The 17,388-nt window shown below is 45.0% G+C and overlaps 2 protein-coding genes across 4 annotated transcripts in view; both read left to right on the forward strand.

Moving 5' to 3' along the window:
* rabgap1l (RAB GTPase activating protein 1-like) overlaps window positions 1–17,388 on the forward strand; it is a 94,400-nt gene that overhangs the window by 15,796 nt on the left and 61,216 nt on the right. For all 3 annotated transcript variants that reach the window (XM_005733189.1, XM_005733190.1, XM_005733191.1), the window contains exons 12-13: window positions 3,385–3,478; window positions 4,688–4,838. In XM_005733189.1, the coding sequence (XP_005733246.1) occupies window positions 3,385–3,478; window positions 4,688–4,838 (245 nt within the window). The remainder of the gene's footprint in view (window positions 1–3,384; window positions 3,479–4,687; window positions 4,839–17,388) is intronic.
* On the forward strand, window positions 11,948–16,742 carry gpr52 (G protein-coupled receptor 52). The gene has a single exon (XM_005733194.2). The coding sequence runs from the start codon at window positions 13,691–13,693 to the stop codon at window positions 14,807–14,809; it is 1,119 nt and encodes a 372-aa protein (XP_005733251.1). The 5' UTR covers window positions 11,948–13,690; the 3' UTR covers window positions 14,810–16,742.

A 17,388-nucleotide genomic window follows, 5' to 3' on the forward strand; every position in this document is an offset into this window, starting at 1 on the left:
AGACGGACAGAGCTGGGGATCGAACCGGCAACCTTCTGGTTACAAGATGAGCTTCCCAACCCCCTGAGCCGCGGTCTTCCAACGGAGCTGTGTGTGTTTGAAAGTGTTGATACGGGTCCTGTGGGGATGTGCGCGGCAAGCCACGTGATTCTTGTGATGCAACACATTTTATATACTCGTTACATTGAGACCAGTGGGAGGCAAAGATGCATTCTTTCTCCCTTCCTCTTCCTTCTGGCCATTGGACTGCAATGGACCAAGATGTCTTTGGGATACCTTGGCATCCACCAACACGTCTGAAGGACCCTGCCTGTGCAGATGATCAGCTCTGTTGGCTCACATCTGGAAGAACATGAAGACCAGGACATCAAGCTTGGGGCAAGAGGCAGCCAAAGTGGGCTTGGAGGTCAGCGGGAACAAGCGGGGTCATGAGGATCAGTGACGCCGTTATGGAGGATCCCATTATGGTAGGACAGCAACCGCTGGAGGAGGTGAACCAGTTAACCCACCTCGGCCGTAACCTTGCAAGCGCGCAGATGCTGATCATGACATCGTGTGTCAGATCGTGAAAGCAGGTGCGGTCTTCCAGCAGCTTCGGCTCATCTGGTTGACCCCAAACATCGATCTGGGGAAGAAGATTCGTCTGCTCGTTATACCTACCGCGATCTACGCTTGTGAGACGCGGAAACCATCAGCCAAAATCGCCAAAAGACGCGCAGTCGCCCTGCCAGAGAAATGGAGGCGAAACAGCAGAAGCATTAATGACACCAACACTGGCTGTTAGACCCAGTGGTCCTCAAACATGACCCAGTTTCAGTTCACTAATATAAACAGGACTCGCATTTCCACCTGAGTGCTGTTGGTGCAAGTGTCGCAGATTAGGCCTGGCTCCAATTTAGACCACGCACGTCATGTCGGTGCTGATTTGGAAAATGACACGAGCTCGCATGTGCAAATATCCCCCGTCCACACATTCTGATGTCGTTTCTGAAGTACTCTTACTTCTTTGCAGCCACAATTTATTCAACGGCCAGCATCTTCATCGTGCTCCTTTTAGTAATGTAGCAGATGCTCGGCAGCAACGGTAACTCATGGCTCTGCATTGCTTTGGAAAGAGCACTCTACTGTAGATGCAGATCATGGATCTGGTCTCACTCCTTACACTCCCACTAATCTCTCGAGTTTACATGTCAGTAGGTTCCATCTGCACGGCAAACCAAAAACGTTTTAATGTAATACAGTTTTATGTGATTTTACTCTCCCACTGAAGGAAAATCTATGCTTCTAAATTAAATCAACTTCTAAACACTTCAGAGCTGCCATAAAACATGACTTGATCTCATCGTCTCCGTCCTCTCTGCTGCTGATGTAAACGCTTCTCTACTTTTTCTCTCCCCTCCTTGAACAGAAGACAAAAATTGTATTTCCTGTGTCTGTCTGCCGACTTGTTGAAGCCACCCTGGCATCTGGTGCTGTGAGAGCCTTTGAAAGGGCCTTTTTTTATATAACGCCCGCTTCTCCCCCAGAGCTGAAAATTGGAGGCGCTCGGGGCCGTGGAGGTGGAGGCCAGCCCCATTGTGTGCAGAAATGAATACAGTCGGGTGTAGATGCCACTGCTGTGTGCCAACACGCTCCGTTCACGTGGGCACCCCCACAGCCCTCCCTACAATGTGGACAATGGCCCCAAAGCTGATGTGCTTTTCTTTCACATCATACTTTGTCTGTGCATCAGTGTGTGTGTTTATCATACAATCACTTCCCATTTTTATACATGTTCCTTTGGTTTATCACAGAGGCTTGATTTGTTCACTGCACTGCTGTCATGTTAGATTTGTAGTTCATTAGAGTAAAAGATGGAATTTAAAACGTCTTCATGCTGTTAACTGGAAATTTCTGCTTGCTTTAACATAGACAAACCAATCCATTAGTGCTTTCAACATGACATGAATCCCACAGTCAGTGTGCAGCCCCTTCTGCAGATTTAAAGGTAAAGGTAATGGCCTTCGTCTTCAGTTTCTTTTTATTTTTTATCAGCGAGTGCGCCGGCAGTTGGAATGCATTTGCGCTTCCTGGCCTTGGAAAATCTGAGGACAGAGGTAGCTGCTTTGTGCTGCGTCTGAGCCATTTGAAAGGACTCATCAAGCATTTATAAAGACCTGAAAAGCTTCTGCTAAAGGCTTTGAGGACATATAGGAGCAGCGGTGCAGTCAGTGTAGTGGCTGCACGCTCTGGAAGAAAATGTCAGCCTGACACTTACCCTGTCCGGCGTCAGGCCTGCCAAAGCATCCTGTTATTTTCATCTCTGTGATATCATGAAGGAAACTATGACAGGTCTTAATTTTTGGACACACAGTGGGACTCATCATCATTAAGTTGATGTTAAGTTTTGTTTGGTTCAACGTTAATTTTACCTTTTTAAAAAAAATTATTTTCGAGGTAAGGAAACAGCATTTTTCTTTTGCGGTTTTTAGCTTTGTCCTCTCGTTTTGTTTCTAGTTCCCCTTTAAACAATATAAAACTGTAGGAATAATCATGAAGGTCCATAATGAAGTAAGGCGCCCTCTAGTGCCTGCATCTGTCAGCACCTGTTTCTGTGCAGCATAGTCACTGACGCCACGTCCGTATCACAACATGCAGTGTGGATCTGTGCATTTGCTCTCGTGGGTGCTTTCTGTGTGGGGATCAGTTCCTCTCTCCAGCAGCAGAGCAGGCCAGACAGTCAATTAGTGCTTCTGCATCTAAACACAAGTGGTTCGCCGTGCTGATTGCCTCTTGTCTGCCTCACGAACCATCAGGCAGAAGAACGGCAATAATGGAAGGTGTAGGCGCTGCACAGGCACTCCTTCCTCCATTTAAACTGTGAGATCGATATTAACAGGTTTGAAAATGTGCATTGCGTATCAGAGTAGCTTAATATGGATTTATTAGTTGGGTGCAGATATCGGAAAGAATATCTTATCTGCCTGGCTCTTGCACAGCAGTCACAGAAACGGTCACGGCTCTCCTGGTAGGTGGCAAAATGCTCGAATGCAAACTGTCCTGCTCCCTCTGTGTTTATTAAGTGTTGAGTGACTAAAGGACGACACACTCAGCTTTACCTGGAGTTAAAGGTCAAGATGTTTGTCTCTCTAACTGCATGCTCAGGTATACAAGGGTATACGTGCTCCTAACACACATTAATATTGCTTTACTAGCTCATCGGTGCGACTGTAGTGAAGTGAGATGAACCTAACTCTGGGTACGACTGTTTGCGATCCTCCTCGACTTCTCAGTTGATTGCAACTCTCATTACTTTCTTTCTGTATGTTACACGTTAACGTGACCCGTGGATTGCGATGGATCGTGAACCTCTACGTCACCGCCGTCCTGTTCTGTGTCTTGCAGATAGCGACAGTGAAATTTCCAGTGGAACCGGCGACGTTTCCAAAGACTGTCCTGAGAAAATCCTCGAGTCCTGGGGAGGAATCCTCAATAGATGGTGAGGCAAAATGTGAACACACTGAGACCGAATGACAAAATACGTGCAGTGGCACTAAGCAGTGGAAGAAATGCACCATAGCGATCACAGTATCCACGATTCAACTGACCCAGCATGACAATAGCTGGGTGGCAGTCTGCTTTAGCTGAGGGCTCCTTCCACAGCAATGAACCTTCATCTGTAGCTTGACTCGTGCTAAGATTGTGATGCAGGTTAAAGAAAACTCTCGATGATTGAAAAATGGGTAAAACTAAAGGAAATTGGCAGTTTAGGCTCATGTTAAATCCCAGTTTTTATTGATTTTAAAACGTTAAGCTTGATTCGTACAGCCAAGTGTTTCCAGCTGGACTGACTGTAGCTTTTAGTTGTTTGGTCAGATATTAACCAAAGTGCAGAACATTTAGAATCGTTCGCACCTCCTTAAAATCAGAAAAGTCGGCTCCACTTTGCCTCATACACGGTGTGATTTCCACTACAGCACCTTGACTGTTTTATGATCCCAGTTCTTATGGATTACCTACTCGAACTGCAGCTGAGACATTTTAATGAATTACCCTCGTCTTTGTCCCCACTCAGATGGAGCGAGCTAAAGCGCGGCGCCTAATAGAACGGCCAGTTTAAAAAAACAAAGTTTTTATTTGTTACTTTTTTTAAATTAATGTGTTGCAACAAAAAGCGTTTGTTACAGTAACTGCTGCTGATAAATTCAGCTTCAGACGCAGTCGTTAGAAAGAATAAGAGACGCTTGGTGCCGTTTTCCTTTCAGCTGCGTCGACATCATGAAGTGAGTTTTGTTGGGGAAGTGCATTCATATGCCTTCAATGAATGTGTCATGAGAATATTTCAAGCATCATTAAAAAGAGATGACAGTGTATTTTTCTAAAGGAGGATTTTTTGTTTTTTGGGAGCGTGGCACTGATGTGCATCAGCAGTGGCGCACTTTCTGCTGTTAGTGAAATAGTTTCATGACACTCGATCACTGCTGTAATAAAGCAATACATCAGTAAACTGAGTGAAGCTGAGTTATTGTTGTTGTATCTTTATCATTAAGATTTACACTTCAGAAGGTGCGAAATTAAAGCTCCTGTCTTGTCACAGCAAAGAAGTGATTGTCAAAGAGCTGCACGTAAAGTCAAAGTTCAAGTGGCCGAATCGACATTGTAAAATAGTGTGTGTGTGTGTGTGTGTGTGTGTGTGTGTGTGCATCAGGCATGGGAACCTGTCCACTCGCCCGAAAGGTTTGTCCTCATTGGTCCGCAGCGGCATTCCTGAGCCACTCAGAGCTGAAGTCTGGCAGCTGCTGGCTGGTTGCCACGACAACCATGACCTGCTTGAGCACTACCGCATCCTCATCACCAAGGTAAACGCGCGCACACAGCAGGGATGGACAGCTGCTAATAAGAGTGCATTTCTAAAAGAAACACTGACGTAAGACTTTTCTACCACATCCTCACCTGAGGGCCGGCGAGGCGGCAACAAATCCACGCTTTTCATTATATTTGACCCTAAGATCTGATGTCGGCACATTCCTCCTGTGAATATGAAACATTGAGAGTGTTTTCTTTGTGTCGATGTTGTGCTTCCACGCTTTTAGCTGTAGCCGCCATTTTTGCCGTGCTTAAGTGAAAACCAGACGGCGGGTGTGACTTGTTACGAGATCTCGTCACTGCGATGAGAGTGAATGAGGAAATGTGTTTCTGTACTGCGTACAAATCTGCGTCTCACCAACGCTTTTGTTACAGCTGTTCCTCTGTGCGTCAAATCGGAGAAGGCTGTAATTTAGCGGTGACATTTAAAGGCACGCGGCGCCGTCTCGGGACTGACGGCTCGTGCTGCCCTTTGGCCTCCCACGGAGCAGGAATTCAAAGTGCATTTTTGGACCTGTAGTATTTAACTATTGCTTGTTGTTCTGGCTGCGTTCAGGTATAGCACACGGGCTTGCACAAAACTTTTAGCCGCAGTGTCACACTGGAGGAACGGCTCTCCAGGCTCTCTGAAGGTCCTGTTTCATAATGTGCCATTTAACTGTGGCTTTATTTATATACTTCTGTTATAGTTTCATCTGATCTTTCTTAACTTCTTATAAACGAGTAAGTCGAGCGCCCAACTGTACCTAAACGCGGCGGCAGAAGGATGGAGATCTTCAGTTTCATTGGTAATAAAATAGTTTTTTCTCTTTGCAGCACAGAGGCCAGTGAAAGCACCTGCCTCAATCAATAAGCACTAACAGAGAGAAAGCAATAGGGGTGTCGACATGAAGCGTGGAAAATTGAGCCAGCAAAGAGTGTGAACCCACAAATATTAGGTTTTAGTGACTGAAGGGAGAAAGGGAACGCGTGCAAATGCCAGGATAGCGACTTTCACTGCTGTGTGGATATCTCTGGTCCTCCTTTTTCTGTTATCGTTATTCCTCGTCTTTCTTTTTCGTCTTCTGTAGGAACCGTCTTCTTGCTCTTCTTAGATTTCCCTGTGCCCCTCTCCGTCTCTCCTATGCTCCTGTTACATAAGACTAAGCTTCTGTTGTTCAGCTCATTGCGCTGGCTTGGGCACGCCCACATCTTCTGTCTTGCTGGAGTAGTGATGGTATTGATAGGCGGTTGGTCGGGCTATTAATAGCTGCACCAAATGAATGGAACTGAGGGAAGATGTAGCGGGGAGGGAAGAGGCAAAGACCAGCAACATGAAGGTGATGTGGAGCTCGTTTATACCTTTAATGCTCAGCACCGTGTATCACCAGGAGCCGTGTTATGGACCTCTGGAAAAATCTATTTCGAAACCACTAATCTACTCAGCATTTAGCAGCATGTGACCCGTGGCGTGCTCGTATAATAGCGCGATACTTGCAATACACTTAAGTGTTGCGCTGCTCTCATTTACAGTCATCACACACAGTCGCAAATGCACACTGTGGCCTCGGGGCATCTGAGACATTCACAAATAACTTTCTGGGCTGGCGCAGCGCTGTGTTTGAGGTCGGGAACGGCGGGTTGCTGGTGACATTTGAACAACCTTTTCATGTCCCCAGAGCCGAACAAGCCCAAGGTGTGCCGCCACGCTTGAACCCACAGCTTAAAAAAGCTCAGCCAGCTATTTCCAGTCCTGCCATCCCAAAAACAGACGCCGGACTCGCGTCTTAGCTTTGAAAGCTGTAATGGAAGCATGGAGGGAAACTGTGCACAGCAGGCAGGACCTCAGCGTGACCAGCGCAGGACAAAGCTGCTAAACACTGACCTGTGAATTATTCATTCATAGAAAGGCACCGAACTCAATCAAGCTAGCTTTGCAAAAGCAGTTTGTTCCACTCTAACTTTGTTACTGACTTGTAATTCAATTATAACTATTTCACTTCAGTTTTATTTCTATAGCATCTAATGACGGTCACCTCTAATGTCGAGCCCAACATTTCAACAAAGTCTTGCACCTTGCACCCATTTTCCTTAAAAAAACCAAAGAGGGTGGACAGCTGAGGACTTGCAGCGTGTATAACCTCGTCTGTGAAGACGAGCTTTTTCTGTGTGTCTTTCATTTCCCGGATCTCACCTGGTTTCCTCCCAGGACTTCTAAGGTGCTTTCCATTTCAGTGAGCAGCCAGCTTAGTGATGACATATAAAGTCTGTGTGTAATCAAAGGTAGCATCAGCCAGGCTGGAATAATACTACACCCACGCCTAATAACGCTCATAAAGATACACGGAGCACAATGTACATAAGAGAGGCTGCCATGGTAACTGTGAGGGTCAACAGACTTTTCTTTGCTTGAAGTTATCGCCATGACAATTCTGTCTCCTTTAGCCTTTGTCTCAGTCTTCCTTCGCCTAATGAGTTGGTGTTCTGCCTTTGAAACCTGCAGTAGTTGTTTATGGATTTCACATAGTCACTGTGGCGACCGCTGCACGGTGTGAAGAGAAATCCACCTCTTATTTCACTAACATTCATTTTGTTGCCATGTGATCTTTAGTTTTCCAGTTTGTGCACACATACAAGCTTTTCTCTCATCTTTTATATATGTTGACATTTTCATACTGACGATAAGTTTTCACCCTTGAGGTTTGAGGTTTCCCATCACTGCCTGAAAGACAAATCCCTGTGGTGGTGTCAGCCAATCAAAGCCTCTCGCACACATTCGTACACGCTCGCCTCGCTGTCCCGTCCTCCTTTATAGTATCTGCGGGGAACAGCTGCACTGCACGTCTGCAGTACAGCCAAGCAACACCGCTTCCTACAATATAGGTCTATTCACAGCACTCTCCCTCCTCGGGTCTGTGTGCCTGTCCATAATGCAGTTTCCAGTCTCCATTCACCGACAGTTTCCACAGTAGGAAAACCGTGGAGGATGTGCTGCCTCTGATCCACAGCGTCAGAAACATCGGTATCATTTCTGTAGTTACTGAAGGTTGGCTAAAAACTGACTCGACGACAGATTTGATGTTTACTGAGGACCCTCTGCCGTGTGTGTGCGTGCAGCTGAAATGGTGTAATCAGTCATGTTAATGTGGTGCCGCTTGGACACGTCTGATTAGATGCAGAATTTTTAGTATTGAGTGAAATTAAGTTGCCATGCCAAAGTGAATAAAATGATTCTGGAGTTTTGCTGGTGTGCAGTGATAATTGCATCGGCCGTCTGCGCTGACACTGATATGACGCCCGCATTAAGGAGATTTAGCCAACCTCATCTCTGGTCACTTCTTTGTCCAGTGCTCCGTGTCTTTGCCTCCACTGCAGTCGCAGCAGCTCGTATCACCTCAATAAATCTGAACGACCTGCAATGAACAGCATTTTCATCTGGGTGTTAGATTCATCTTAAATGTGATTTGTCAGGATACAGCAGTAATGTTGTTTATCTGCAGATTAAGTGAGAAAAACTTAAAGCTGCTCTGGGATGGAATCACTTAGTATAATCAACAAAATCTTATTTCATATCCTTGAACTTCGAGACTCTCAACAAGGGGCGTCCTGTTTAAAAATACCGTTTGCAGGGTTCTGTTTGTAAGAGGGAGAACGAAGTAGTTGTTGCTACTTTATTTTTGTTGTAGGAGATGAAGTGATTAGTTGGTGTGTCCAATGTAAGGAAGGCTTTCGACTCTGTAAACCATCAGATATTGTTATCCACATTGACTTGGTTTAATATCTCCAGTCAGGCTCTTCAGTGGTTTGCCTCATATCTCTCACACAGGAAACAGTGTGTGGTGTTGGATGGGGTTAAATCTCCATATTTAGACTGTGATACAGGGGTTCCTCAAGGATCTGTTCTTGGGCCCTTACTGTTCTCTCTTTTTATCAATAACTTACCTGAAGTCTGTCCAAATATATTTACTCAAATGTATGCAGATGATGCAGTTATATATACGCAAGCAAATAGTGTCCAGCAGGTGGCAAAGATCTTACAGCTGCTTTAGCATTAATACATAGCTGGCTGGAGGACTCATGCCTAATGTTGAACACCTCAAAAACTGTCGGTATGTATTTTTCAAAACGCCCCTTAAACTTGAAGCAGTCAAACATATTCCTGGATGGAGTAGAGCTTGAATTAGCTCCAGAATTTAAATATCTTGGGGTCATTCTAGACCCAACATTATCCTTCAAGAGTCACATAAATAAAGTGTCCCAGGTACTTAAATTTAATAATCGAAATTTTAATCATATACGTAATACTTTAAATATGAATGTTGCAAAAACTTATTTTTACTCAATGATCATCTCTCATATGGACTATTGTTTGACGTCCTGGTCACTTGCTTGTCCAACAACACTTAAAACTATTGAAAACATTTATAAAAGAAGTTTAAAACTACTTGACAAAAAACCGACTTCCCACCACCACTGTCATGTGTTAAAAAAACATAAATTACTGAACTTCAATAACTTAGTGAAACTTAAAAGAGTGTGTTTAATATATAAAGTCTTACACTCCCTTGCTCCACCACCACTAAAGCAGTTCATTAGGCATAAAGAAAGCTCAGACAGGACCACTCGAGCTACAATCCGAGGAGACTTGTTTATACCCCACAGACGGACAGCATTTGGGCAGAACGTCCTTTCTGTCCAGGGAGGCCATCTGTGGAACAGTCTTCCTCAACCCATTAGAGAATGCTCGACATTCAATTTGTTTAAGGCAAAGGTTAAAAACTGGTTATGGACAAATCAAGTGTGTGATCATGTATAAGTTGTATAGTTTTAATGTTTTATTTGGGAACAGAATGGTGTGTATGTGTAAGTTTGGTGATGGAGTTTTTATTATGAATGAATGATGAATTTTTATGAATTATTATGTCTATTTTTATGCTTAAGGACAACAGATGGAAATTAGCCCTTGGCTATAATCTGGTATGTTTACATTCATGTAATTTTTTTTACATTTATGTTCATTAACATGCACTGTCCTAAATAAATAAATAAATAACGGCGAACAGCCTGCCACTTTCTTTACCGCGCTCTGGATAAACCACCAGGCCAAACACCTTTTAATGTAGATATAAACTCCCTGCTTATGCTGGTACATTGCTGTTTAGACTGAAATCAGCAGGAGCCCAGGCATGGAGGAGGGAGGGATGCTGGGAGGCAGTGAAAGGTGAATCAGCCTCCGCCTTTGTTTCCAAGTGGCCCCGCTGGCTTTGTTTTGGAGCAGAATGAATTATTAACGGTGGCCTTCTGGTCGTGTTTTTCATCAGTGTCCACCTCCAAAGGTAAAGAGCGCTGTGATGAGAGATCTCCATTGACTGGCTCCTTCCACAGTGACAGCACAACTGTCTACCTGAACTTCACCTGATCTATTTTAGTGTTTTTAGTTTGACCTGTTTCAGTAGAATCGAGTCTCATTTTGACTCGAGCATACCGACTTCTATATTTAGTCAAATTGTAACACTTTTCCAGAGTAACGGCTAACAACATAGCGTTACCAAATAAATAGTGGATTCAGTATGATGTTATTTCCCACTGCCTGTCTTTGCAACCTCAAGTCAAAGTTAATTGTGCACTTTTTGATAGATGTGCGTGTTGCTCTCAAAGATTATTGGTTCAGTAATGTACGTAGGACTTGATGTCACCTTAAACATGAGGGTTTAGACATTACGCTACTATTAAAGTCAAATACTAAAATGGATTTAATAATCATGATGTCGTAGTTTATCGATTCTAATTACTAATATAAACAGAAATATTTACAGTGAGAAACTCTTACGTTCTGTTTTGATCCCTGAGCTATAATCTGTTTAAAGTCATCAGGTCTGTGCAAGCCTTTCTTCAGCTTTTATGTCCTGTCATAAGCTGCTGCATTACTGAAGAAATGAAATCGCAGGAGCTCCTATTATTATAAGATCATACACATTTACCATTATATCCCGATAGCAGTGTTTCTTGAAGCTGCATCCCCCGTTTTATTCAGGCGATGCATGTTTGTTCTTTCGCTCTGTGTGGCTTTGGCCTATTGTAGATTTTTATTATTATTTTTTAATATAACAGTCTTCAAAAAATCACATGGAGCTGGCTCATATGCCCCACAGTAACCGTGCTCGCTGGCTTATTTCAGTCCACGCCATGGTCGCTCCACTCAGACGTTAATGTGTCGGTTTGTTTTCCAGAGTAATTAAAGTTGTTTTCTAGATGTGTGCAGTGTAACGATTTCCTGTCAAAATGACCACCACTCAATGACTTTAATGGTTTCTCAGTAATATTAACAAAGTTTCAGTTGTGTATGCATCATGCTGGCCGGTTTCTTTCCATCCACTCTTTAGATTAGCCAATTTACTGTCACTTGATCCCTTTCAGGATGCTCCCAACTGGCTGAAATACCTGGCAACTGTAACTAAGGGGCAGAGATAAGTGTGCTAAGCTGTTGGTAAATAAAGAAAAGAAACCTGGAGTCTGTTTGGATCATGCAGAAGATGCATTTTCCAATAATTAAGATGTTTCTTATCATACTGGAGGTTAACTGAGTGTTCATGTACATTATGTACACTTTGTTTGTGGCAAGCTGAGACTGAACACTGTACATATTATGACTCACCGATGTTATGAAATTTGCATTTGAATATTTTTAGATTCAGTAGTTTTTGTTTTTAAATACATAAAGCTGCTCAACTGCAGTTAAAATGTGAATAGTGTATGTTTATGGTATGTGTGCAATGAAGGGCTGTGTGACTGAACAGGAAAGGGGAGAAAAAGTGATTCAGAAAAAGGGCTTCACCTAATAGAAATAGTTTGAGAGATAAGTGATATGTAAATAGGAAATGTATCCAAATGTACCTCTGGGAGAAAGCCAGTCTGAGGCAGGATAATGTGGCAGGGAGCCTCAGGTGCAGCTGGGAGGGGAGGAGGCGGGGCTGTGAGCAGCGAGGAGGGAGTGTGTGCGTGTGCGTGTGCGTGTGTGTGTGTGTGTGTGTGTGTGTGGAGAGAGAGAGACTGGAGTGTGCAAGCTAGAGAGATTGTGTGGTGAGGGAGGGAGGGAAGTGTAAGCCAGTCACAGCATCTCTCCTCACTGCACCAGGGCTGAGGGACTCTCCATCCCCTCGCTTCTCTCGCTGCAGATTTAACTCATTTCCATCAGCGCAGTCATCCCCCCCTTTTTTTGCCTTTCATTTTTACTTGCTGCTTTGGACAGATGCATTGCATTCATATCCTTCAGTGTGCCAGGATCTGAGGAATTATTAATTAAAAACGTGTTGTTGTTTTTTCCTGTTCATCTAAAATAAAAGAGACCATTTTCAAAAAAAGACCGGGACTCCGACTGGGACTTTTCTTCTCTTTATGCTGCGAGAGCGGATTCCCTTTTGTTGTACCGTCAGTGTTTTGTTCAGGCGACAGCTGTACTGACAGAAGAGTTGGATAGGACCCCCTCCACAACACTTGAAAGGACTAAGGCAACTTGGAAAATCTGCGGCTGCATTAAGCACTTGAGGACAAGGTCCCGAGCCCTTCTAGGTGCTGCCAGATTTTCAAGAATACCACAATGAAAATGGAAGTGTCGGGTAAATAAGCCGACTGTCGATTCATTCCCAAACCCCTCTCTGCAAGTGTCTGCGACAGGATTGCTGTGGAGTCAAAGTGATTGGAGCGCTGAGTTATTCAGGTGGCCTCTCATTTCTCCTGGAAAGTCCTCGCGTCTGCCTGCATGGGAGTCTGACATCAAACACTCATCAGCCGCTCGACTCTTACGTTGGTTTGTCTTTTTCACAACTTGCAGTCCAGAACACTGAGAGGCAAGTTTGCACATTTGGATTTAAACTTCACATTGTTGGCAGAAGTCATCTGGACGTTGGGATGCTTTACCTCATGCTGCCTAGGGATGCCTTGTAAACACATTTCCCCTCACCACTGTGTGTGCTGAGAGAGCTGTGACATTATCTCCTGCGGAGATCCCCGTGTTGTTCTAGCCCGTGTCTGTGTTTTGATTCAGACAATAGCTGGGCATACACGGGCTCCAGACACTGGCCGGAGGACCACCAAAATAAGGGAAGCCTGCGGTTACATAGTAAACACTCTGGCACACAGTGAAACTTTGGATTGTAATAAAGAAATGAATTTAATTATACATCGCTGATGCTTTAATTAAACATAGCGATCACCTAAAATGTGTTTTGGAGCCACAGCGGCACCCAGAAAATCTCAGCTGGTCTTAAGGAGTGAAATAGAAATGCTCCATTATTGTTGGGGCTCTTTAGTGAATCGAGTGGAGCTTTGGACTTCGTGCTTTAACCTTGTGTGATTTCCTCCCTCGCATCATCTTTGCTCTCTGCCCTTGCGAGGACATCTCCTGCCCTCAGCCTCCTGGTGGCAACTCTCATTTAAATCAGACGATGAGGCCACCGACTGCAAGGCAGAGCGGCAAGTGAGCTCACCGCTGGGATACGTGCTGGCCGAAGCTTTAGGTTTACTGAAGGAATGCACTTTCTTCGTGCTACTGACCGCTGCCCACCCACTACTTTCACTGACCATGCATCATTGGAAAGGAGAGCCGAACGGGTTGTCCTACGCTGCTGGCGGCTGCATTGATTTTCCTCCAGTCTGCGTTCATTTGATCGAGACCGAGCAGCGATATGAGAGTAAGGCGAACGAAAGCGTGGGCACGCTAGGGAGCATGTTCAGCTCTGTGAACTGAGATTGGCTGCAGACGCCTGGCGAAAAACAGGAGGGCGACAGGAGAATCTCCAGTTTCGGCCCAGCTGCCTTTATGGGTGACACGCCGCAGTCCTGACCCACCTGGACGGCACCCAGAACAATGAACCAGTCTGAACTGACAACAGACCCTTCCATCACTGCCAACGTCAGCCATGGAGACTTCGTTCCTGGCAGGGCCTCGAACCACTCCTGTCCCTTGGGCTGGGGGCTGAATGGAGGCCTGGATGCTTGCATTCTGGAGACCGCCGTCATCGTGCTGCTAACTGTACTAATTATTGCTGGGAACTTGACGGTGATCTTTGTGTTCCACTGTGCCCCTCTGCTGCACCACTACACCACCAGCTACTTCATCCAGACCATGGCCTACGCCGATCTGCTGGTGGGGCTCAGCTGCTTGGTGCCCACCCTGTCGTTACTCCACTACCCAACCAGTGTCCAGGAGCCAGTCACATGCCAAGTTTTCAGCTATGTCATCTCTGTTCTGAAGAGTGTTTCAATGGCCTGCTTGGCCTGTATCAGCGTGGACCGGTACCTGGCTATAACAAAGCCGCTGTCCTACAACCAGCTGGTGACTCCGTGCCGTCTGCGAGGCTGCATCACTCTCATCTGGGTCTATTCCAGCCTGATTTTCTCCCCCTCCTTCTTTGGTTGGGGTAAGCCGGGCTATCACGGGGATATTTTCGAGTGGTGCGCACACTCTTGGCCCACCTCCGCCCTCTTCACAGGCTTCGTGGTGTGCTTGCTCTATGCGCCTGCTGCCCTTGTGGTCTGCTTTACCTATTACCACATCTTCCGCATTTGTCAGCAACACAACAGGGAGATCAGCGAACGACGTGCACGTTTCCCCAGCCAGGAGATGGAGGCCGGTGAAGGGAATGGTGGCGGGCATCACGGGGGGCACGGGCCGGATCGGCGCTACGCGATGGTACTCTTTCGCATTACCAGTGTTTTCTATATGCTTTGGCTGCCCTACATAATCTACTTTCTTCTAGAAAGCTCCCACGTGCTGGACAGCCCTGCCCTCTCCTTCATAACAACTTGGCTGGCCATTAGCAACAGCTTTTGCAACTGTGTCATCTACAGCCTGTCTAATAGTGTGTTCCGGCTGGGCATGCGCAGGCTCTCGCAGACCATTTGCTCCTTCAGCCACTGTGCTGCAGATGACCGGGACTTTGGCGAGCCTAAACCAAGAAAGAGGGCAAACTCGTGCTCCATCTGAAGCCACGTCTCCCACAGGATGAGGAAATAAGAATCCCAGCATGCTTAGCAGCTAGTTAACTCGTAGTTAAATTGGCAGGGCTCAGTGGGTAACTGTATCAACCTTTTTAGCTGATAACTGTGACATTATCCTGGGCACTGGTAATTGCATTAAAACCCTTTCAAGGAGATGACTGCAGCATCTAAACTGAGATTTCAAGCGAAACGGGCGCTCTGCGGTGGCTTTTACTCTACATTACAGCGAAGGCTCTCTTAGCCTTTACATCTCTGTGCACATCATCGATGAGATCGGATCTACCGGAGAGACAAAACTGTAAATGCCAAAACATTCATAGATATCTCCTCACAAATCAAATGTGACCGTTTCATGTCTGTTAACCTTTGCTAGTGGTTGTGATTCAGAGCAACCGTCTAATGGATGTCTTCATGCTCTTTGTGTGTGTCATCAGTAGATACAGTGTAATCTACAGTTGTGCTCACAGACCTGTTTAAAGGTTCTAAGTGGACGTTTCCATATCAATGTTACACGTACGACAGTGACAGCAGCCGGTGTGCTGCTGTGACAAATACGACGGAAAATGGCTTTGACTGTTTTTAAGAAGTGAGCAGGTGGAGTCAGTTATGTCAGGTGTTCTGCCCCCCCTTGATTGGGTGATCGGTTACAGCTGAGATTTAAGCTAAAGATTTTACGACATGAATAAGTGCTGCTAATCTTAGAAAGTAAACTTAATGTAATTCTGTTCTGACAGTATGCAGATCATATCTCATATACCAAGGGGCTGTGCAGCTTTAGCACTAAAGCCTTTAAATGAACAAAATTGCTTAACACAGTTATTTATTGCTGGTCATCAAATGTCCATCAGTTCAGGTGCTGCTGTGATTGGGCCTGTACGAGATTGTTAAACAACTTTAATTTGACCTGAATATCATCAGCTGATTCGTGCTCCTCCCACTGCAAAGCACCTTATTTCCAAACTGGAACAAAGCATATGTCAGGCTAAGCATAGATTCATGCTATGACGCTTAACTGAAGTCAGTGAAATAGTGCAAGGTCTCCCTCTGTGCTTTGTATTCCACAAGCATCAGAAATCCCCCCCATTGATTCAGCGTTCCTGACGTTCCCATTATGAGTGTTCAGTCAGTTTGATGCATGACTTCATGATTTTGAACCAGCCAATAAATATCTTTTCTTTATACAAATGACAGCTGGATTGTGAACACAGATGAAGATGCAGTATAAGTGTCACTGTCCAGATCTTTTCTTCTACATGAGCTGCTGTGAGGATGCAGATGTTTTACTGTTGAATGTGGCTTTGAACCCACTAACATTCACTCTGGTGCGGGGCCTCAGATGTCACAAGTTTCTTGTGCTTTGAGTGGCTCACGTGAAGGATAGTATTGAGATGACAGGGGCTGGGATTAATGTGACCTGATCTGTTTGTTAACAAATGACAGGGTAAACGTTTAAGGCTATTGGTTGTTTACCTCGTCTTTGTTCGTTGAACTGGTCATCTGGCGGTGCGCTTTATTTTTGCCTCGTCTTTTATTTCTCCCAGTTCTGAAATAGACGTGAAAATCTATATAACTACATAACAGACTGACTCCCACTTTACCACAGCACAGTAGGGTAGGCATTCCACTCTGTATAAAATGCATTTTATACAAACGAGAAAATGAATTTCACATTAATACAGCAGCAGTCTTTAGCCAAATTACCATTTGGCTCCTGTAGTGGTGTCAGCAGTTTGTGGTTTAGGCCCTGTAGTGCATAACGGCCACGCGGGAAACCAGGAGACACAGCAAACCCAGCTCCCAGATACTGTAACTGTCCGATCTACTGCTGCGGGACACTTTGTGTAGGCCAGCGGTGTCCAGCTCCAGGCCTCAAGGTGTCCTGCAGGCTTTAGATGTCCTTGATCCAACACAGCTGATTTAAACGGCTAAATGACCTCATCAACATGTCTTGAGGTTCTCCAGAGGCCTGGTAATGAACTCATCATGTGATTCAGGTGTGTTGACCCAGGGTGAGATCTAAACCCTGCAGGACACCAGCCGGTGTCCAGCAGCCAGGTCATCCCATCATTTTAAGGCTGCTTTGTGGTGTTTTACTGTAGGGCCAGTAAAACGGTCTTATTCTCGCTGACATGTTTGACATGGAGTATGTGAGCATTCCAGTTTAGTCTTTCTGGCCACGCTATAAATTGAAGCTAAAATCACTGTAATGAGATCTTAGACTCTTTTGATTAATCCTCAGGCTGTAGTGTCGTCACCGGCCTGTGGTCAGTCTGAGTTTGTTCCGGAGCAACTAATAATGGTTTATTCATCTAGTTTACTGTAACTGCTGGCAGTGTTAGTTTTTGTTTGGGGTTATTCAAATAAGTGAACTTGGAGGCAGATGCTCCAAAAAAATGAGGCAAAAGTGAAAAGCTGTGGACATGTGTGCAGGTCCTCAGAGGAACCGCCAGCATTCTTCAAAATACTCCAAATACAAAATACTCGATGGTGTTGGATTTCAAATAGTTGCAACTTTAATGCAACGTTAACGCATTATAGATTGTTTTATGTGCCTAAAGGTGTATT

The sequence above is a fragment of the Pundamilia nyererei genome, unplaced genomic scaffold, assembly GCF_000239375.1.
Source record: "Pundamilia nyererei isolate P.nyererei 1_Seehausen unplaced genomic scaffold, PunNye1.0 scaffold00050, whole genome shotgun sequence".
Taxonomy (NCBI): domain Eukaryota; kingdom Metazoa; phylum Chordata; class Actinopteri; order Cichliformes; family Cichlidae; genus Pundamilia; species Pundamilia nyererei.

Coding starts and splice junctions, on each gene's coding strand:
- gpr52 (XM_005733194.2), top strand. CDS start 13,691: ATGAACCAGTCTGAACTGACAACAGACCCTTCCATCACTGCCAACGTC.